We start from the raw sequence: 22,935 nt of genomic DNA on the forward strand, positions 1-22,935 counted from the left end.
AAGCCCTGGATCTTCCTTTAAACTGATAACTGTATAAATTTCTGGAGTGTTTTTCTTAGGGTAAGACAATGCCTATACCCTCACCTATAATGATTTCATCACTTTGAAACTCACCTAATAATGCTTTAAATATACTTTTCTATCCTTAAATTTGTCCAGATTTTGTGGATGCTTTGGTACTGTGTCCTCTTTCTTTGAGTTGTAGTTCCCAGTTGCTGTCATTCTGGAGTCTTTATCTACAGCTTTGAAAGGCCACATCCTCTGTAGTTTCCCAGACCCTGCCATCTCTTGGGGATTCATTCCAGATTGCTCTCTGAAATTCTGTCTCTCTGCTTTGGTTAGATTTCTTTAAGCTACAGTCATAACTGTTTGACTTGGTACAACTGAAACATCTTTTGCTTTTCTACTTCCTCCTTTAAAATTTATCAGAGCTGGGTCTATCCGTTTCTTTTTAATATTTGTTTCTCTTGGCCTGAAAGTTCCCATTTTCTTCTCCCTGTCTGTCTAATATATCTTATAAAATCTCAATATTTCTCCTAAGGAAAACTCTCTGTTCCTCCAGTGTAATTAGCCAGTTTTCCTTTATTTTGTTTTTATTTTTGTATTTCTTCTGTTATAATAATAAAGCTAAAGCATGTTCCTTTTCATACCATTCCAGTTCCCCCTGGGTACCTTAACAAACTCAATTCTTACAGACTAAGTGCTCCAAACAGACTTTATTGTTTCTGTTTGTGGCCTTTATATATGCAGTCATTTCAATGGTATGTTTGTTATCTTTCTCAATTCCACCTAGGAGAGGACCTAGGATTCTCTTCATTATAAGGACTCCCTATTACTTTTCATTTGTTTGCTAATCAAATTCACTACTCTTCTGTGGGACCATCCACACTGAGAGTTCTCTGATTTATAAGGCCATGGACAGTGCTTATGTGAGGATCAAGCCTAGAGCTCAAGATCTAACTGCAACAGCTTAAACACTGTGGCCAGTGCCCAATACAATCAGTGAGGTCAATATAGTGTTGATAAAACAGCCTCGTCTACACAAAAACAACCATTTGCTTGGGCATAAGAGTGCTGTGAGTTGCAGTAAACCCCCAATCAAATCTTGCATATCCTACTTGCTAATACTGAAAGATGATGACTCCATGCCCTGGTCCCATCAGAAACTTTTCCAAGTGCCATTTGCATCACCAAAATTTACTTTTTGCCTACTTATTTTTATTACTGATAAAACTGACATTGGAGGATGTGGCTAATGTGCTTGGCTCCCATGATCTTCCTAAGAATTAGCTCATGTAACTTCATTCCAATGGGACATATTGCTGTACAGCTGGAAACTTGCAGGGTAAAACCAGATGTCCTAGGCAGGCGGTAGGAGGGAAAAGAGGGGTTCTGAACACAGCATCTGTGCCCAGTTCTTCTTCAGTATATGTTAAGTCGCTTCAGTCGTGTCCAACTCTTTGTGACCCCATGAACTGCAATCTGCCAGGCTCCTCTGTCCATAGGATTCTCTAGGCAAGAATGCTTCAGTGGGGGGCTATGCTCTCCTCCAGGGGATCTTCCCGACCCAGGGATCAAATCCACATCTCTTAGGTCTCCGGCACTGTCAGGCGGGCTCTTTACCACTAGCGCCACCTGGGAAGCCCTCTGAAACCACAGAGCTGTCTACAAAAGCAGGCTCCTGCTCAGGACACTCTTAGCTGCAGAAACAGACACACACCCAGGTAAGCCAGCTCTACACATGGCTCCAAGGCCACACATGAATGGGCGCTGGATCCCTGCTCTGTGGGGGACCAGCCTGACCTGCTCTCATGGGCAGACATGGAGAACATTGCAGCTGGGGAATCTTCTGGGGAGATGACATGGATCCTGACCAAGCAGGCCCAAGTTCAAGGCTTCCTGGCCTTGAGCCATAGACCTGGGCTCCCAGAGCCGCCTTCCTGAGAGCTGGGGATTCCTCTGAGAGCCCCCTGGCACATCCACCTTCTGCCTCCATCAGTAGACATGGGAGTCAGCTCTCCAGGGAGTCCGGATGCAGGCAGCCACTTGGGGAGATGAGAAGGGAAGCCCCCAGCAGCCGGTCAGTGGGAGGCGGTGTGGACCCAAAATGTCTTCTTCAGAACTTACCAATCAGATAACCCCATTCCACATCCCTGGAAAGGAGACAGCAGGGCAAGAGCTCAGGAAGTTTAGGGCAAATGTCTCCTCATGTAATCCTTAGAAGCGGGCGATATGTCTGTCTCCTCCTATAGCACTCATGGCACTCAACAACCATGAACCAGTTCTGGCAGGTGCTCTTATGGGTTATCTCTATCACAATGAGACTGCTCTTCAGTATCTAGAACTCCTGTTTCAGAATGAAAGGCCAACGCCAAGAGAGCATCCTCACTGGGATGGGAAGGTGCTCACACAATGGCAATAACCTCTCCAAAGAAGTTCCTTCATAAAGTCTCCTTTTCTTTCAGTGCACTAATTCTTTTTATAATAAATCATTGATCTGACTGGAAGGAGAGGATATCCAAAAATCACAGAGCATAAGCTTAGCTGCATAGATCAGATAGGTGTAGTCCAGAACACAGATTCTGGAGCCAAGCTGCCTACATCTGAGTGACACGTTTACTACCTCTGATCCATATGACATTGTTCTATATACGGAATAAATAAGTGTTTTTACAAAATAAAAGTTCTAAAAGCAAAGAATGTATATTTGCCCCCTTGGAAATTCTCTGATTTTATTAAAGAAAACATAACTATTTAATTGGAGCATGCTATCATAGAAATAGTTACCTTAATTTATTTTTATTGTACACAAAGAGTATTTGTACGCAAAGATTTTTAAATGGCATCTCGATTACTAGGGAGGCCAAAGGAAAGATTACATTTTACATGTTTCAATTATTTGAATTGACAGTGTGTCCATATGATATAAAGGCAAGAAAATTTTCACATCAGTACTTTTGAATTCATTCACATACAAAAGTCAGGCATTGCGTTGTTTCATTTTGTGTGAATTTGAAACTCCTGTCATCAAGACCAAAGCTAAATGCATGCATGCTCATTTGCTAAGTCATGTCCGACTCTTTAGCAACCCCATGGACTGTAGCCAGGCTTCTCTCTATATAGTATTTCCCAGGTAAGAATGCTGCAGTGGGTTGCCATTTCCTTCTTCAGGGAATCTTCCCAACCAAGTGATCAAATCCATGGCTCCTACATTAGCAGGCAGATTCTTTTCTCACTGAGCCACCGGTGAAACCCCAAAACTAAAGACTTCCTTTTTAAATGTTTTAATATGTATGTATGTATTTGTCTGTGCCAGGTTTTAGTTGCAGCATGCGGGGTCTTTAATTGGGGCCTGCAAACTCTTAGTTATGGCATGTGGGATCCAATTCCTAAACCAGGGATCAACCCAGCTCCCTGGCATTGGGAGTGCTGAGATTTAGCCACCGGACCACCAGGGAAGTCGTTCCTCTTTCATTTCAAAAGCAGAACTATATGTGACTTTTTGTGCCATTTGGCTGCACGCCTGAAGATTGAATAATGTTACCTACCGGCTTACAGGTCTTCACATACCATGTTTAATCAAGAGCCTCTTTTCACTTGTAACATTTGACATGTCACATGCCCATCAGTTTACTGTCAAGCAAGATAGAGCACATCATCAAGTACATCAGTTCCTATTGCTCTCTTTTAAAGTCAAGCACTACAGACGACCTTAAACTTGACAGCTTTTGTGATCAGCAGCATTTTTGCTGGCATCCTGTTATTAATAATAATACTGTGCCTAGACAGTATTACTAGGAATAATCCACGTTGGAACAATGGTTCCTGCATCATTAACTGCAAAATGATTTCTAAGCTTTTTCAAGGCTTTTTTGTTTTTCAGGTTTGTTTGTTTTTTTTTTTTCCCTCTCCTGTTAGGCCAAACGCTTAACTAAATTTGTTATAAAATTAACTGGGAAGGGGAAAAAGAGAAGAGACTGTTAAAGGCTCACTCTAATTCTTGACTCAACGGCTGACTGTAATTGAGAGGTGAACTTCAAAATATATAAAGAATTAAAAAGTGAGTTTTGATTGAATATGTAATTATAGCACTTGGAAAGCATATTAATAGCATGAATATTTCTGATGATTTCTGAAATGTAGGCAGTATTCTAGGCATACTATAATATGTACTTAATAGACATAATGACTTTTTTCTGTTTAAAAAAATCAGTGACAGTCAGAAAAGGGTGAGCAGTTTTATGACCAGTCATTATCCAAACATGTGTTCCTCTCCTAGGACCAATTGCAATGTTTATTACATAAATGTAACTTATATTTCTAGTACCATGTATTATCCACACCATCATTAAGCAAAGTTCATAAGGTGGCTTGTTCCAAGCTCAATGATCCATCTACACAGACTCCAGCCTTCAATTATGTAGTGCTTTCAGTTCTTGTGATCACCTAGGAGTCTGAAAACATCAAAGCTTTTGAATAAATCTTACCTCTGACTCACAAACTACCTTGCACTTTTACCTGTCCTGATTTGCTTTATTTTGAAAACTCTCATGGAAATGAGTCTCTCTGGAATTACTTATTAAGATTATAAGTGGTAAAAAAATAAATTATATACTTTCTCTAATTGTTTAATGCTTCAAGATAAAAAAAAAATCTCATTTCACTTTGTTTCAAAAAGTTGTTGCTCAATTTTTCTATTTCACTATAAATTCTAAGTGCTTTCGATAAACTTTTAGATAAGACCATGTGGATTTAAGAGGAGGTTATATTTCAGTCTTGAATTGTGCTAACTCTAGTTTCCTCCATGGGCTTCCCAGGTGGCACAGTGGTAAAGAATTTGCCTAAGCATGCAGGATTCTGAAGAGATACAAGTTTGATCCCTGGGTCAGAAAGATCCACTGGAGAAAGAAATGGCAACCCACTCCAGTATTCTTGCCTGGGAAATCCCATGGACAGAGGAGCTTGGTGGGCTACAGTCCATGGGGTTGCAAAGAGTCAGACATGATTGAGCACACACACACACTAGTTTGTCTAAGGATGGCATAACCTTAAAGTCCTTAAAAGATATATCACTCATTACATGTCTATGTATCTATTCCAGTAATAAATTCAAATCTCTGATCATTAGGATTCCAAAAGATTATATAAATTATTGCTTCAAATTCCCAAAATTACACAAATGTTTTTGTGTATGTATGTACACATATATATCATTTGTATAATGTGTGTGTGTTAACATATAATAATTTTGAGATGTACCTTTGAAGTAGCATAAAAACACTCAGTATTAAAAGGCTATTAACATAGAAATATAGGTAGATGATAATCATGCTTTTGATTTAATCACTATTCTTTATTTATTGAAAGGTCTTCTGTTTCTTTTCTAAACTTGGAAAAGTATAGAATTTGGTCACTGATAAACTTAACAGGTATTTTAGGGTGTACATTATGTGAATCAACAAATTAACCCCCATTAAGAATTCTACAGGCTTTCCAGGTGGCCCTAGTGGTAAAGAAACACTCTTCCAGTGCGGGAGGCATAAGAAACTTGGGATCAATCCCTGGGTTGGAAATAATCCCTGGAAAAGGAAATGGCAACCCTTCACAGTATTCTTGCCTGCAGAATTACATGGACAGAGAAGCCTGGAGGGCTACAGTTCATAAGGTCACAAAAAGTTGGACACAACTGATGTCACTTAGCACGCACAAGAGTTCTGCATCAGACTTAATGTGCTTCGTTTAAACAAATTAAGAATATGTATGACCTCTACTTTTGCCCTGTTGCCACCTTTCCAGGGAAGCAAAGAGATTCATCCCATACTAACTCACAGTAAATGTTAGTCCTAAAATGAGACCTTTTCATATTGTTGATGGGGTTCTCAAGGCAAGAATAGTGAAGTGTTTTGCAGTTCCCTTCTCCAGTGGACCACGTTTTGTCAGAACTCTCCACTGTGACCCATCCATCCTGGGTGGCCCTACACAGCATGGCTCATAGTTTCATTGAGGCATGAACATCCACATCTTCAAGCTGGATTTAGAAAAGGCAGAGGAACCAGAGATCAAATAGCCAACATCCACTGAATCATCGAAAAAGCAAGAGAGTTCCAGAAAAACATCTACTTCTGCTTTATTGACTATGACAAAGCCTTTGACTGTGTGGATCACAACAAACTGTAGAAAACTCTGAAAGAGATGGGAATACCAGACCACATGATCTGCCTCCTGAGAAATGTGTATGCAGGTCAAGAAACAACAGTTAGAACTGGACATGGAACAACAGACTGGTTCCAAATAGGAAAAGGAGTATGTCAAGGCTGTATATTGTCACCCTGCTTATTTAACTTATATGCAGAGTACATCATGCGAAATGCTGGTGTGGATGAAGCAGAAGCTGGAATCAAGATCACCGGGAGAAATATCAATAACCTCAGATATGCAAATGACACCACCCGTATGGCAGAAAGTGAGGAAGAACTAAAGAACCTCTTGACAGTGAAAGAGAAGAGTGAAAAAGTTGGCTTAAAGCTCAACATTAGGAAACTAAGATCATGGCATCTGGTTCCATCACTTCATGGCAGATAGCTGGGGAAACAGTAGAAACAGTGACAGACATTATTTTGGGGGGCTCCAAAATCATTGCAGATGGTGACTGCAGCCATGAAATTAAAAGATACTTACTCTTTGGAAGGAAAGCTATGACCAACCTAGACAGCATATTAAAAAGCAGAGACATGACTTTGCCACCAAAAGTCTGTCTAGTCAAAGCTATGGTTTTTCCAGTAGTAATGTATGGATGTGAGAGTTGGACTGTAAGGAAAGCCAACCGCCAAAAAATTGATGCTTTTGAACTGCAGTGTTGCAGAAGACTCTTGAAAGTCCCTTGGACTACAAGGGGATCCAACCAGTCCATCCTAAAGGAAATCAATCCTGAATATTAATTGGAAGGACTGATGCTGAAGCTGAAACTCTAATACTTTGGCCACCTGATACAAAGAGCTGACTCACTGGATAAGACCCTGACACTGAGAAAGATTTAAGGTAGGAGGAGAAGGGGACAATGGAGGATGAGATGGTTGGATGGCATCACCGACTCAATGGACATGAGTTTGAGTAAACTCTGGGAGTTGGTGATGGACAGGGAGGCCTTGGTGTGCTGTAGTCCACGGGGTCGCAAAGAGTCGCACACAACTGAGCGACTGAACTGAACCGAAAATGAGATCTTTACTTTCTTTTTCTTTTTCATGGTTCTAATATTTTTTACTTAAACCTAGATTATATCTGTCTTTTATTATAAACCTCCTCAAATTCCTTTACGTAGGAGATAAAAGGAAATAAAGTAATAATAAAAGAAAATGCCTTTTTTTTTTTGCATTGTCTTTATTAATTCAGTGAGCACTTACCAAGAACTTGCTATGTACAGTGTGTTTGTTTTTTTGTTTTAGTTACTTCAGGTAGGAAAAATCTCTTCTCTTCTTAAAGAATAGTCCATCCAGGTGGTGAAGCAAACATTTCAAAAGAAAAATCAGAGAATAATTTTTTTCAATATACAAATATCTATAATAGCTAAGACTTTATACAGTGATTTAGAAAGTTTTTATAAGTGAACATGCATTAACATTTTAAATGCAAAAAGAAGATGATAAAGTGCATTTTATGAAGCATTTGAAAGCCATTGTAAAAAGTGTAGTATTACCATAATTTTGGTTTGGGGCAAATTTAATTTCTCTAAGCCTTCATTTCTTTATTTACAAAATGAGAAATATTTTATCACTTCATAGTGACTTTTGTTGCTGTTGATTTTTAAATGTTATAGGATGACTTTTGTGCACAGTGAAGATTATCTATGGCTAATGCAATTTTTAATTTTTATTTTATAAAAGTTAAAGTTTTTAACTGAAACCTAGTTTTGAAATGTTTTTAAGAAAACATACAAATCTTATTCTATTTATAAATTTGTTACATTTTAAGTCCATTTAAAACATTTATTTAAATATTTTGTTAAATATTTTCTTCATAAATCAAATACATTTATCTTCTTTATAATGTATTTCAAACCCTGCTGTAACAAGCAAAACCTCCCTAAAGATTTAAAACACGCTTGCAAATCTTATCAATTAAATGTATAAATGTAGTAAATTTCAGGCATTTGTAAGGGTTATAGTAGTATTACTAACCAATAAAATTCTCCAGCACATTTCAAATAAATGTTACAACTCAATAAATAATTTGTCTTTTCATTTGAAATTATGTGCCCTTATGCTCTAACCTGTCAAAGTCTTTTCAGTATTAAAAACACCATTTATAAATTTTTCTTACATTAAACTTTATGAGTTATGAATGAAAAGTGGTTTTCCTTAAGATCTCAATTTTTAATTGTAAACTTCCCCAGAATGAGAAAGACACTTTAACCTACTTCTTTGACCACAACTTTTATCATTATAATAATAAACAACCTTAAACCTTTGTGTTTACAGCAGCCAAGATTTATTTTTCACCACCATTACATGTTGATTGTATATTGGCTGGGGCTCCATTCCATCATCTTTCTGTTCCAGATCTAAAGAGAAAATGGAGCCAATAGCTATGATTTGCCACAGACAGCAAAGAGCACAGGCAGGCTGGCTTAAAGCTTCCCTTTGACTTTGTATTCCATTAGCCTAAGTGAGTCACATGACCTAGGCTACTATCACTGGGCAGGAAGTATGATCCTCCCATAGGAAGAGGCACCCATGAAGAGGAGCAATAGCGTATGGAAATGTTTCAAATATGTTTAATCAGTCAATACATTCTACCACATTTCTCTTCTAAAAAAGAGAGGGAAAAAAAGTCATATTATTACCTAATTATTTCAAATGTGAATTTTCACTGTCAGTATTTAGGCTGCAACTCTCTTCTTTCAGTAATTTTGTTACTGCATGACTGAACACTAAATTAGGTTCCTGCTTTCCTTGGGCCCTACAGTCATGCTAATGACCTGGTCCTAAGGTTTAAATGAAATAATGTGAATGAAAGAATCTACATATCCATAGCAAATATTAGTAGAAATACATTGTTTTCTTGCTCTCTTGTTTCCTACCTCATTTTTCCTAGTTCATGTTGCTTGTGTGGTAGAGTGTTTTTTGTTTAGGCCCAACATCTATAGCAAAATCACTCATCATCCATGGATAAAAGGAATTGTGCTGTCCTGTCATCAGTTTATCTGAGTTCCAGTCATTTTTGGCCTCAGAAATAGTCTTAAGTGCACCATCATTAACACCCACCCCTCTGACTGCTCTAGAAATTACATTTATATTCATTTAGCCTTTTACTTTGGACTTTTTAGAAGCGACATAAGGCTCTTTTCTCATACGACACTAATTTTTTGACAATAAGCAACCCGCAAGTCATTTTTACACATGGTTTTAAGCAACATTTCATTCATTCTATAATGTGTTTGTGCCCTGATCTTTTTAAGATGCACTTACTAGCTAGGTTATAGAAGGAATTGGAAGTTATGCAGAATTTAGATTTAATGATGTAGGAAATAGGAAATAATTGAGTTTTCTGAGGCAGGAAATAGGAAAACAGCATGATATCATTATCACAGTGTGGTAAAGAGTATGGGATTTTAGGTCATCCTTTCCTGGATTGGAATACTGTCACCACCAGTATGGCCTTTGTGTTCCTATCCAGTAAAGATTACACTATCTAGCGCTATCAATTCAATAACTGATTCAGCAAATATTGGGTTCCTACTTTGTACTAGGTGGTGTTGAATGAAATAAACTTGGTTCTTGGCTTCATTATGTTCACAGTCTAGAAACAAATATAGAAATACAAGAAAAGAAGCAAAGTAATAGGAAACAATTGTAATAAAGGCTCAGAAGGACAGGAACAAGTGATAGTAAACTGGGGTATATGTCTTTCAGTGATCAGGGAAAACCTCTCTAAAGTGCTAATATTTACAAGGAATTAAAAAAAAAAACAAAAAACAAACAAACAAAAAAACCACGTTCTGTTCTGTAGCTGTTGGGAGCCGTCCTCAGACCTCCTGAATATTGACATTCTTCTGTGTACTCATGGCTGGAGGAGGGTGTGGCAGTCCAGTCCAGTATTCTTACTTTGGAGAATCCCATGGACAGGGGAGCCTGGCAGGCTGTAGTCCATAGCATTGCACAGAGTCAGACATGACTGAAGCAAGTGAGCACGCACATACGCATGTGCTCACGGCATCTAAGTGCAAGCACTGTTAGATTTTATTGAAACCCTTGTGAAAGCTTGTGTCCAGTGAAGCTGGGAAGTACAGAGGGATTAATGGCTCCAGGTGCAGCCTTCAGTCATTCACAGATGAGAGCTGGAGAATAAATAGTCCACGTTTCTCACCCTCTGATGGCTCACCTGAGGTATATTCCACATGGATGAGCCTTTGTTGCCCGGAGTGACAATCGCTCCATTATGTACTGATTGCTGGCCTCCGTCTCTTCCCTGTTTCACTTCTTTTCTACTGGTGTTTTCTAAGGTTGCCTCCCAAATAAAGTATTTATTCTCAAATCTTTATATTAGGCAGTCTCCTTCCAGGGGAACCCAATCTGAAAGAAATATCATCTCTAATTACCTAGGATAATGTTTGGAATAGCACATGCACTCAGTAAATGTTAGTTCTTCTTTTCTTCATTCTTAGTGTTCCTGAGTAAAACATATATGGTGAAATGTTTTAGGAAGTTATCTCTAGATTATATTATAAAATTGGAGGTAGCAACAGTTAAGAGTCCAAGAAACCAGTGATGAAACTATTACTTTAAGGTATCTGCTTCATTTATATCTCATTTTCTTCCTAGGACCAGTAGGCTAATCTGTATATGTTCAATTTCACAACCTTTACCCATGGTACAGGTGTAACAGTATGAAGAGAAACACACAAGGTCTTTTAAGACCTGGACTCAAAGTGGGGACTGTCACTTGGTTGTGTCCAACTCTTTCGTGACCCTATGGACTATACAATCCATGGAATTCTCCAGGCCAGAATACTGGAGTGGGTAACCTTTCCCTTCTCCAGGGTATCTTCGGAACCCAGGGATCGAACCCAGGTATCCTGCATTGCAGGTGGATTCTTCACCAGCTGAGCCACCAAGGAAGCCCAAGAATACTGGAGTGGGTAGCCTATCTCTTCTCCAGGGGATCTTCCTGGGCCAGGAATCAAACTGAGGTCTCTGCATTGCAGGCAGATTCTTTACCAGCTGAGCTACCAGGGAACTGGTCCATTATTATTTCCTCCTCTTTTGTTGGCCAAAGCAAGTCACAGAGCCAAACCCAAAATCAGTGGTACTGTTGGAAACATGGGGATTGGGAAGGGAATATTTCTGAACCATGATCCAATCTATTACAAAATGTTTCCTTTGTTATTCCAGTTCAAAGTACTCATTTTATTCCCTTCCAGGCAATTTTGTTTTTGTTATTCAATTGTTTAATGACTGTCTCCCCCATGAAATTTTGTATTAGACAAGAAAGAAAAAATAGGCTATCTATGGTATCAAATTAAACCTCAAATATTGTTTCACACAATCAAAGTTTATTTATTCCTCATGTCACAGTTCGACACAAATTAAGAAGCACTGCTCCCTTATATAATAGCCACGTTAATTGAGCTTGGGCAGCCCATCCAGGAGAGAACCGAAAGATCAAATGTGAAGATTCTTTCCAGGGCCAGGCCAAGAAATGGCTTCTATTACTTTTACTCAGTGGCACTAGTGGTAAAAAAAACTCAGTTGTCAAAGCAGGAGACATAAGAGATGTGGGGAAAATCCCCTGGAGGAGGGCATGGCAACCCACTCTAGTATACTTACATGGAGAATCCCATGAACAGAGGAGCCTGGAGGGCTACTCTCCATAGGATCGCAAAGAGTCAGACATGACTGAAGCAACTTAGCACACACACACTTTTACCTACCACTGGTCAAAACTCAATCATATGGCCCCAGTACTGCTGTAGTATGAGGTAGGAGGCAGAGAAATCCAGCCTTTTTGCTATTCAGGAAATTAAAATGGTGTGATGAACACACAACTTTTTTTTCTACTAAGATTGTGGGGTCTTTGATGGCAAGATGTGTCTCTGGTACCATAAAGCCTGGCAAGTAGAAGCTCATCACTTGTTCAGTGAATAAATGAACAGCTACAATAATGAACTGATTCTGAAGTCAGTTTCTTCATTTAAGAAAATAGAATAATAATACATACCTAACAGGATCATTATAAAATTTACAAAGTAATCACTATAATAGGCAGTCGTTTTATGGAAAGATCTACTTTCTATGGGTCTATCTTGGTTTTATGACCTCACTTCTGCTTTAGAAATGGTTCAGAAAACAACAAAACTCTAAAGCAATTATCCTCCAATTAAAAATAAATTAATTAAAAAACAGTAAAATTTTAAGTATAACTGATATGCTAAGAAAAGGAGAGAAAATCAAATCATATAAAATAATCACAGAAAACCACAAATGGAAGAAAACCAATGGAAGACAAAAATAGGGACAAAAAAAAAAGGGTAATGACCTGAAAAAATTAACAAATATGGTAGATGTTAATCCAACTGTGTTAATAAAAACTTTAAAACATCAAAGAAAAAGAAATGCTTCAAAAATGTTGTTATTGTGTATGAATTATTATCTGTGATAAAATAAGGAAAATTATTGATGCATGCAAATATGTGGATATATGAAGCAAGACTTGAAGTTGCGTTTCTTAAGATAATGGTTGAGAGAATATGATCTAAAAAAAAAAAAAAAAAAAGGATCAAGACAAGAGACTTAAAGCAGAAAGAGGCAGAAAGGACAGCACCGTCTAGCCCAGAGTCTTGTGTAAAGCCGTAGGGCTTCCTTCTCTTGGCCCCACTACTCAGAGCAGCTCTATACATGTGTACTCCTCTCCATCCCTGTAGAGCTGAAAGGATTTGGAGAGGGGAGTGAATGAAAAAGGAACAATGAATGAACACCTTATAGTGATTCATGAGACTCCGCCATTTTTTTCTGTTTTTTACTGGCCTTAAGGTAAAACAAATGCATAGAAGAAACTTAAGAAATTTTGGGTTTATTGACTGATCTTCAATTAAAATTTAATAAAATGTATAAAATGCTTGGGGACATCCAAGGCACTGACTGATCACTGCATCAGAATTTCCATGAACCCTAGATTGTGCTGAGTGCCCTTCCTCCAGGCTCCCCAGTACAATGTGCACACTTCTGTCATATCACGCCTTAGATTATATTTACATGTTTTGGGTCATTGCCCTTCAATGATAAGCTCTTGTAGGGGTTTATTCATAATTTATCCCAGAACCCACACAGGCCTTACTCTTGCATAAAGAATTCTGGATTGCCCTCTGGTTTCTGAAAAGGCTTCATATCTGGACTTCAAAGCTTTGCCTTTAAATTCAAGTGATTTGTAGTGCTACTGCTAAGACATCCTTTGCCCCACGTAAATCTCACAAATCTAGTGTTGAGTGTATAGCCTCATGCTTTCTGGAAAACCTCTTACTCTAATTATCATAGGTTGAAACCTGCCAAATGTAACAACACATCTTAATGAATTTTCTGAAGATATTTGTGACATTTAAAATGCAGTAGATTCTCACTTGCTAAGGACAGCTGTGGTGAAATTCTTCCCCAAATACTGAATGGACTGTGGCTATTTAAAGTGTCTCTCAAGCTTATAATTCAACTAAACATACAATATTTGTAGGGTAAGGGAGTTAGAGAAAGCGAGGTTCTGAAAAAGAAGGAGACTGGCACTTTACAGAAACAGACACCTTTAATGAGGCCAGAAGCGAGAAGGGGCAGCAGTCAGATTAGTGAGCTGCTGTACTAACCCAAGAAAAGAGTAAGTATGTATAGGCATATATGTGGAAAGCTACTGTCTTAAGGGGGCCTATTCTTCTCCAAGGTTGTTCGGAGTAGTTATCTCTTAAATGGCTAGGGCAGGGAATTCTGGAGATGGCCAAAGGCTGGCCCAGCTGGGAGCTGGGCATAATCAACCTTAATATCCTTTTTTTTTTTTTTCTTTGAGTGAGTGAGTTCTTTGTTTTGCATAGAATGGTGGGGAATACCCAGAGGGGGCATTTTAACTCCAGGCTATTTTGAGACATGTAACTTTCCTTCAATATTCTCTACCATAATTCTTTCTTGGGTTACAATTATTGAATTCATTTGATATGCCGCCTGTTCTTCTTTAGATCCAAGAACATTATTGCATTAAATGATTATTAGTAATCATATCACAAAACAGTAAGAGAACATGAACCTTGAGTTAGAGTTAAAGTTCTTAGTCAATTTAATGTTTATTTCAAAGCATTCTTGACATTTCAACCCTCCTGAATTTTTCATTTGTGCAATAGTGGTTGGAAACCTAAATCTCAAACTTTAGTGTTATTAGGAGTGCCCACGGGCACTGTGAATTTGAAAGGTTAATTTTAATGAACATTTAAACACTTTCATTAGCATTCTCATTTAAATATAATTGAAATGTGAAGCTGGGAGTTGTAGTGCTTGGCATCCAGGTCTGGTCTATTTATTGTTCAGTCACAACTTAAGTGCCCTATCCACACTTGTTAAATATTGCAGTGTCTACAGGGTGATAAACACTGATTAGACACATAACTGAACAAGGTCTTATCCCCAGGAGACCATATTTTAAGTAAGAACTTGTACCTTAAGGACTTTTTCTGTGTACTTTCTACTTTTGAGTAGCAGGAAAAAGAGGCAGCTGAATGCAACTCACGCCATTGAAAAATACTGAAAGTGCAGGAAGGAAAGGGCTATGAAATAAGAAGCACAAGCAAGTGATAATTAGCATCCACCTAATGCACACAATGATTTTTTTTTTCTCTTCTCTTGGTCTCATCATTTAAATACAAATAAGGCAGAAGGTGAAGAGGAACTAAAAATCCTCTTGATGAAAGTGAAAGTGGAGAGTGAAAAAGTTGGCTTAAAGCTCAACATTCAGAAAACGAAGATCATGGCATCCAGTCCCATCACTTCATGGGAAATAGATGGGGAAACAGTAGAAACAGTGTCAGACTTTATTTTGGGGGGCTCCCAAATCACTGCAGATGGTGATTGCAGCCATGAAATTAAAAGACGCTTAGTCCTTGGAAGAAAAGTTATGACCAACCTAGATAGCATATTCAAAAGCAGAGACATTACTTTGCCGACTAAGGTTCGTCTAGTCAAGACTATGGTTTTTCCTGTGGTCATGTATGGATGTGAGAGTTGGACTGTGAAGAAGGCTGAGCACCAAAGAATTGATGCTTTTGAACTGTGGTGTTGGAGAAGACTCTTGAGAGTCCCTTGGACTGCAAGGAGATCCACCCAGTCCATTCTAAAGGAGATCAGCACTGGGACTTCTCTGGAAGGAGTGATGCTGAAGCCGAAACTCCAGTACTTTGGCCACCTCATGTAAAGAGTTGACTCATTGGAAAAGTCTCTGATGCTGGGAGGGATTGGGGGCAGGAGGAGAAGGGGACGACAGAGGATGAGATGGCTGGATGGCATCACTGACTTGATGGACGTGAGTCTGAGTGAACTCCGGGAGTTGGTGATGGACAGGGAGGCCTGGAGTGCTGCAATTCATGGGGTCGCAAAGAGTCGGACGGGACTGAGTGACTGAGCTGAACTACAAGTCAAAGTGGTCACAACCTAGAAGTCTGCAGAGACAGGAATAACTAGCAAGTAAATACTATGTTATTTTACTATGACTAAGTATATAGAATTAAATAGTATTTTGGGAATTTTACTCTATAATGACCAAATAGTCTTATAATTTTAAATTTATACTTAGTATTATTTTTGTTAAGTATATGACATCACAAAAATAGTAAATGAGGTTATACTTCAAGAATGTTTACTAAAACCTGGGAGCCAGGAATACACAAAAGGAGTTTAGCCCCAAACAAGGAACTTTTCAAAAAGCTTTCATACAATATTTCCAAATATAACCCACTAACTCTTTTAAAATCACTTTAACCCAAAGGCTCAGGCACTTAACTAAGGGTATGCTGGACCAACCAGGACAGTGATAGCACTTTAAAAAAAAAAAAAAAAGAAAAGAAAAACTAGAAAATTTATTTTTTAAGATCTTATTTTATTTGTCAAAAAGAAACCAGTAAGACTGGTATGCTGGTCTCTAGCATCATCAAATGTTCTTTTTCTTGCACTTCAACATTGGCCTTAAAAACATGATGTTACCCCCAAAAATGTGATGTTACTAAAAAAAAAGAAAGTTATTTTACTTGTAACCAAGAATACTAGGTCTCTTGCAAAATTAAAGTATTGTATTTAACAATATGTATCTTCCTAATATCCTACAAACTTTTCTGAAAAGTGTGTATTTACACTAGCTATGGCAGGACTCAGTTCCAGTGATTTGCAGAGAACAAAAGCAAGTCTATCTTGTTGTTGTCCTTTAGTCACTAAGTCATGTCTGACCCTTGAGCTCTCATGGACTGTAGCCCACTAGACTCCTTTGTCCATGGGATTTCCTAGGCAAGAATACTGGAGTGGGTTGCCATTTCCTTCTCCAGAAGATCTTCCTGACCCAGGGAACAAATGCCCATCTCTGGTAGTGGCAGGCAGATTCTTTACCACTGAGCCACCAAGGAAGCCCAACATAACTCTATATTGTTGTTGTTGTTCAGTTGCTGAGTTGTGTCTGACTCTTTGTGACCCCCATGGACTGCAGAACACCATGTTTCCCTGTCCTTCACTATCTATCTCCCAGAGTTTGCTCAAACTCATGTCCATTGAGTTAGTGATGCCATCTAATTATCTCATCCTCTGTTGTGCCATTCCCTTCCTGCCCTCTATCTTTCCCAGTATGAAGACCTTTTCCAATGAGTCGGCTCTATGCATCAGGTGACCAAAGTATTAGAGCTTCTGCTTCAGCGTCAATCCTTCCAATGAATATTGAGGGTTGATTTCCTTTACGACTGACTTGTTTGATCTCCTTGCAGTCAAAGGGACTCTCAAGAGTCTTCTCCAGCACCACAGCTGGAAAACGTTAATTCTTTGGCACTCAACCTTCTTTTGGCCCAACCATATTAATATATAATAATTATAATATTATAATTGATATAATAGTATGTATATTGTACTATAGTAGAGTATCATTTTTATAACACTATAATATCATTATAATAATAAAATTTATTGTTCTATATATAGATATGTTAAGACATATATTTCTCTCATTATAGTGAATGATGAATCTGCCTGAAAGTGGAGCAGCAATTTTAGTCTTCAACAAGCAGCAACAAGATAACTGAAAACAAGAATATAATAAATTTATTTTTAAGTATATATCACTTTCTTGGATACTTAAATAGTAAATTTTGAGTTTATAATTTTACTCACTATAATAAAAGAAAATAACAACAAGTACATTTCTCCTAAGGAGAGTGATTAACTATTAAGAATTTATACAATTAAAAAAAAAAAAGCTTTATGGGACACTTAGGGTTAGTTAAGGGCTTTCCTGGTGGCTCATACAGTAAAGAATCCTCCTGCAATGTGGGAGACCTGAGTTTGATTCCTGGATTGGGAACATCCCCTGGAGAAGGGAATTGCTACCCACTCTAATATTCTTGCCTGGAGAATTCCATGGACAGAGGAGCCTGACAGGCTCATCTATGGGGTCGCAAAGAGTTGGACACAACTTAACGACTTTCACTACAATAAGGTTAATTTTTGAGATTCCCAGGTGGCTCAGTAGTAAGAATCCGCCTGCCAAGCAGGAGACACAGGTTCAATCTCTGGTTTGGAAAGATCCCCTGGAGAAGGAAACGCTAACTCAGTATTCTTGCCTGCGATATCCCATTGACAGAAGAGACTTGTGGGCTATACAGTTCATGGGGTTGCAAAAGAGTCAAACACAATTTAGTGACTAAATAACAAAAGTTTAGTTATTATTGCCATTTTACAGATAAAAAAGTTAAAATAGATGATTCAAGTTTTCAAATATGTAGGCCTAGACTGTATTAAATAGTATTTAATCAGACTGTATATTTGTCTTTCTATAAAATTCAAGATAATATATTGCAGACTGTAAGGATTTCATAGTGTAACACTGTAATGGTCATATGTAAATCACTTTTAATTTTCATATACAAGTTAAAATTGTTGACAATAATTATAACTACAGAATTTGTTAATTTCTTTTATTTTAATAATGCATTTATAATCAGAAAATTACTTCAGGCTAAACACATGGTTTGCTAAACTTTATTATATGATTGTACATTTTATAGACAGAAAGAATTGCATCAATTAAATAAATATAATCTCCAACATTTTGACTGCTGTTTATATATTTTCATCATAGTTAATGTTTCCTAGAATATCCTTTACAGTCCTAATTTCAAGAAGAGATTTATTATTTACTTACTAGACATAAAACAGGCAAGGAGTAAGATGCTTATATAAATAATTTTTCTTGAAGCTGCTGCTGCTAAGTCACTTCAGTCGTGTCCGACTCTGTGCGACCCCATAGACAACAGCCCACCAGGCTCCCCCATCCCTGGGATTCTCCAGGCAAGAACACTGGAATGGATTGCCATTTCCTCCTCCAATGCATAAAAGTGAAAAGTGAAAGTGAAGTCGCTCAGTTGTGTCTGACCCTCTGCGATCCCATGGACTGCAGCCTTCCAGGCTCCTCCACCCATGGGATTTTCCAGGCAAGAGTACTGGAGTGGGGTGCCATTGCCTACAGAAGTGTTACTTTAAGGGGGAATATTGAAGAATAGTATCTTCTTGTTCCCCACTGAATGTAGATAGTCACAGCATCTAAAGTGGTAGTGTCTATGTATATATACTAATAGGATGTGTAACCTGACAATTAGAAAAGCATCTGATTATGCTCTTCACAACCCAATCTTGCTTTTTATGTTTATTTGGATGCATTTGTCAATTTATAAGAATAGTTAATCAAAATTTTTTACATTTTCTTTTTTTTTAAAGGAGCCCGCTACATGAAAAAATGCAAGTCAAAGTGGTCACAACCTAGAAGTCTGCAGAGACAGGAATAACTAGCAAGTAGATACTATGTTATTTTACTATGACTAAGTATATAGAATTAAATAGTATTTTGGGAATTTACTCTATAATGACCAAATAGTCTTATAATTTTAAATTTATACTTAGTATTATTTTTGTTAAGTATATGACATCACAAAAATAGCTAGGAAGAAAAATTACAACTATATTTCAGGAAACTAATTTTCTGTCAATAATAATGATATGATCTTGTATTCTCTCTGAGGTCTTCTTTTTAGCACCCTAATTCAACAGTCTATTCCTTTGTAAAGAATAAGAGCTACCTTTCTCTTATGACATTCTTAACCACTATATAAATGTGTGAATTCCTCTCTTAATCATTAACAGAAATTATATTATAATCATGCTTTTAAGAACTAGAGTGAAATTACATTCAGTTCTGAAGGTTACATTTCAAAATTTCAAGGTTATATCAAATAAAATCCAGGCACAGAGCAGGAGCTTTCCACTTATTAGAACTCGCTGACATGTGCAAGAAATGAAATAGGAGGTTCAATGATAAAGACAAGCAATGTGGGAAGGAGTAAATAAGATTATTTCAATGGCAAGAAGAATCTTTGAAAGTCTCATTGTTCCAAATGAAAGTGTCTGGAGGTGATTCTTTCTCCTCAAATGTATCTTGAAGATTGTAGTAGAATCAGAAAATGTTAAAGCTAAAAGGATTTTAGAAAGCATTTTATCAATGCTTTCACTGATATGGATTAAGGAACAAAGATTGCAAGTAAGACTGATTTTATATGCTAAAATTACACATATATCGCATTGATACCTTTAGATACATACATATACATATGAGAGATAGTGAAGTACAAGGAAATCTTGTGTGCTTCAGTTCATGGGATCACAAAGAATCAGACACAACTTAGTGACTGAAAAACAACAACACAACATAATATACATATATTTTAAGATAAAATGAGTTCCCTGGTGGCTCAGAGGTTAAAGCATCTGCCTGCAATGTGGGTGACCTGGGTTCGATCCCTGGGTCAGGAAGATCCCCTGGAGAAGGAAATGGCAACCCACTCCAGTATTCTTGCCTGGAGAATCCCATGGACGGAGGAGCCTGGAGGGCTACAATCCACAGGGTCACAAAGAGTTGGACACGACTGAGCAACTTCACTTTAAGATAAAATTAATAAAGTTCTTAATTCAACAGATAGTTTTAATGGTGATTAAAATATATTTGCAAAGATACATATATAAGAAATGATAGCAGTATTTGCAATCAAAATATTTTAGAAATTTTCCATAAATATTTTTATATTTAAAATCCTATAGCAGAAATTTCTATAATTACAAAAAATATTTAAAATTGTATTTTAATTTCTTAACAGTAAAGATTCCTAAATAATTATGTAAACCAACAGAAGTTTCTTCTCTTTCAATCTATTTTAAGGCTTTATAAATGGCAAATCATGGATGGTAAACACCTTATATTTAAATGCCATCAAATATTTATACAATTTGAGCCATTTATTTTGAAAAGAAAAATGCTAAGAATGCCTCAGTAGAAATGAAAAACATCATTATAATGTAAAGTATTAGTCCTTAATGTATTTGGTTTACTAATTTAGACTATTTATCATGGATACACGCTTACACTATAAAATGGTAGAAAGGAAAGAACCTTCAAAATTAAAAAAAAAATTTAAAATAAGCATAGTTGATTTACAATATTCTGTTCATTTCAGCAAAGTGATTCAGTTATATATACATATATATATATATTTTTTTCAGGTCCTTTTTAAAATAGTTCAGTGCCAGGGTCCAGCCCTGGTGGATCCAGGGTAATTCGAAGGGAAGATGGAATCGACGTCCTAGGAAAAATCTTATTTAGTTACAGATATAAAGAGAGATTAGAAAAGAATAGTGTAGTAGGAAAATTAGTGGAGAAAAAGATGCTGAATAACTTGGTTTACGTGAAATACCAATAAAACTCCAAGACAAGGAATTTGCATTACCTACATAGGCCACAGGCATCTTTCTGTTCTCCTGAAGGAGAGGAGACATTGAGGCCTCCCCGGTCAGATCTTAGGAGCCCAGGCAAACTTAGCAGGCTTGGCGAGTACCCATGCTCCAGATGGGAATTCAGCCAGAAAAACAGAGAACAAGAAAGAAATGACACAGGGGAATAAGTCTTTCCAGAAACTGATCTGTTTTCTTTATTTTCAGGTTTGCTTACATACTTTTTGTTATACATAGGGATGAATACAGAGTCACGTGGGGTCAGCAGACCTGACCCTTGTCAAAATCAGGTGCTTCATATAAAAGTATACAAAGGTCTTAGAGGTTTTACATCATCTTCTGGCCATGAGGCCTGCTGACATTTTATGGCCCTTTCTCATAACAGTCAGTCAACTAGAAAACTTATTTTTTCCAGGGGTGATTTTTTTTCTTAAACCAGGCACCACCCTCCGGAGGTACCAGATAAAGTTGCATTCCTATAGGGTGAGGGTGTAGTGGGTTACAATTAAGAAAGGAATTTACTTAGCCTAAGGTTTAACATGATTAATCTTAAAGGTTAATACTTATTTCTCCTATATGCTAGTTATATTCATTATAAGGGCAGGGAATATGGAGATTTAGCAGCAAATATTGGCTCAACAAATGAAAAACCCTTCACCAATATAATTTCTAATCAACCCACTATACTAATAATTTTCTAACTTCTCAGAAGAGTCTGTATTTAGAAAGTTTTAAAGCATCTTGTGCCTCTCACAGTTGGGAGGCTGTAAAACAATCATGTGTGGCTGGACGAACCTGCTCAGGCAGGCTAGAGAACCTTCAGAGAAGTTTGTAAGTTGAAACACTCTTGTCACGCCTAGGAATTTCTATTAACTTGGAGCTGTAAGTTAACTCCTTCTCTGAAAGAGGTGGTGGAGGTCAGCCCCCCATAAAGTCAGAGGTGTAGGTGAGAGCATAAAAGAGTAAAGTAGGCAGACTCTGGTTTTGGGGGTAGATGCTTGGGAACAGGGGGTCTCCTGACGCTCGATCCCGCCTTTGCATAATGCCTAGCCTCCTTCCTCATGACCTTTGCCATGGGCAGAGTTCCTCACGCTGGCTCCCGGCAGTTCAGTTAGGCTATCTTGGTATTAAAGGAGACAACATTGTGAAAATATGTTTAGAAATACATTTGTAATAGTCAATATCAAATTTAACTCAAAAAGAAATGAAGAAGACCATAACTTTGAAGATACTGAGGAACTTACAAAGGGAAAAACATCTGCTATACTGTTGAGAGAGAGTCTGTACACAAAGAAACTGATGCTTGGAATATCCCAGGGGGAAAATTTTAGGAGCCAAACTATGTGGCTGCAGTAGGAGGATTTTGATGAAAGAAATCTCTTTTTCTGTGGATTCTATAGGAACCTGGTTTGGAAGAAGAGTAATCCCATTGTATAAGATCTGGATGATTAAAAAAAGAGCAGACACTTTTCTTGGTGGTCCAGTTGTTGAGAATCCACCTCTCAGTGCATGGCACTCAGGTTCCATCCCTGATCAGGAACTAAGATCCCACATGTCACAGAACAACTAAGATCATAAGCCACAATTAGAGTCATTGTACTGCAATGAAAATTGCACGTGCCCCAGATAAGAACTACACAACCAGAAAAATAAATATATTTTTAAAAAGAACACAGTTTACTTTTAGTAAAGGATGTTAAAATCCTTTTTAAAATCCTCTTTAAGGTAACTTTAATTTTAATATGAAATTCATGTGCCTCTAGCATAATAAAATAAGAATATTACAGAGTCAGTGGAAATGCAGAACTAGAGCTCCAGAACTAGAAGACATTGACTTGATTTATCTGAGTAGGGATACTGGTTGAACACACCAGAATTTGACCAGGCAGAA

The 22,935-nt window shown here is 37.5% G+C and overlaps 1 protein-coding gene across 3 annotated transcripts in view; it reads left to right on the top strand.

Moving 5' to 3' along the window:
* The window catches only part of LRRC7 (leucine rich repeat containing 7), a 615,708-nt gene that overhangs the window by 137,089 nt on the left and 455,684 nt on the right, over window positions 1–22,935 (top strand). Inside the window, exon 3 of one of the 3 annotated variants that reach the window (XM_069564900.1) lies at window positions 18,984–19,058. The exons of 1 other annotated variant lie outside the window; for it this stretch is intronic. In XM_069564900.1, coding sequence (XP_069421001.1) covers window position 19,058 — 1 coding nt within the window. In that variant the 5' untranslated portion in view covers window positions 18,984–19,057. The remainder of the gene's footprint in view (window positions 1–18,983; window positions 19,059–22,935) is intronic. One more of the 3 variants, XM_069564988.1, reaches the window with a different exon arrangement.

Source organism: Ovis canadensis, chromosome 1 (genome assembly GCF_042477335.2).
Source record: "Ovis canadensis isolate MfBH-ARS-UI-01 breed Bighorn chromosome 1, ARS-UI_OviCan_v2, whole genome shotgun sequence".
NCBI classification, from domain to species: Eukaryota; Metazoa; Chordata; class Mammalia; order Artiodactyla; family Bovidae; genus Ovis; species Ovis canadensis.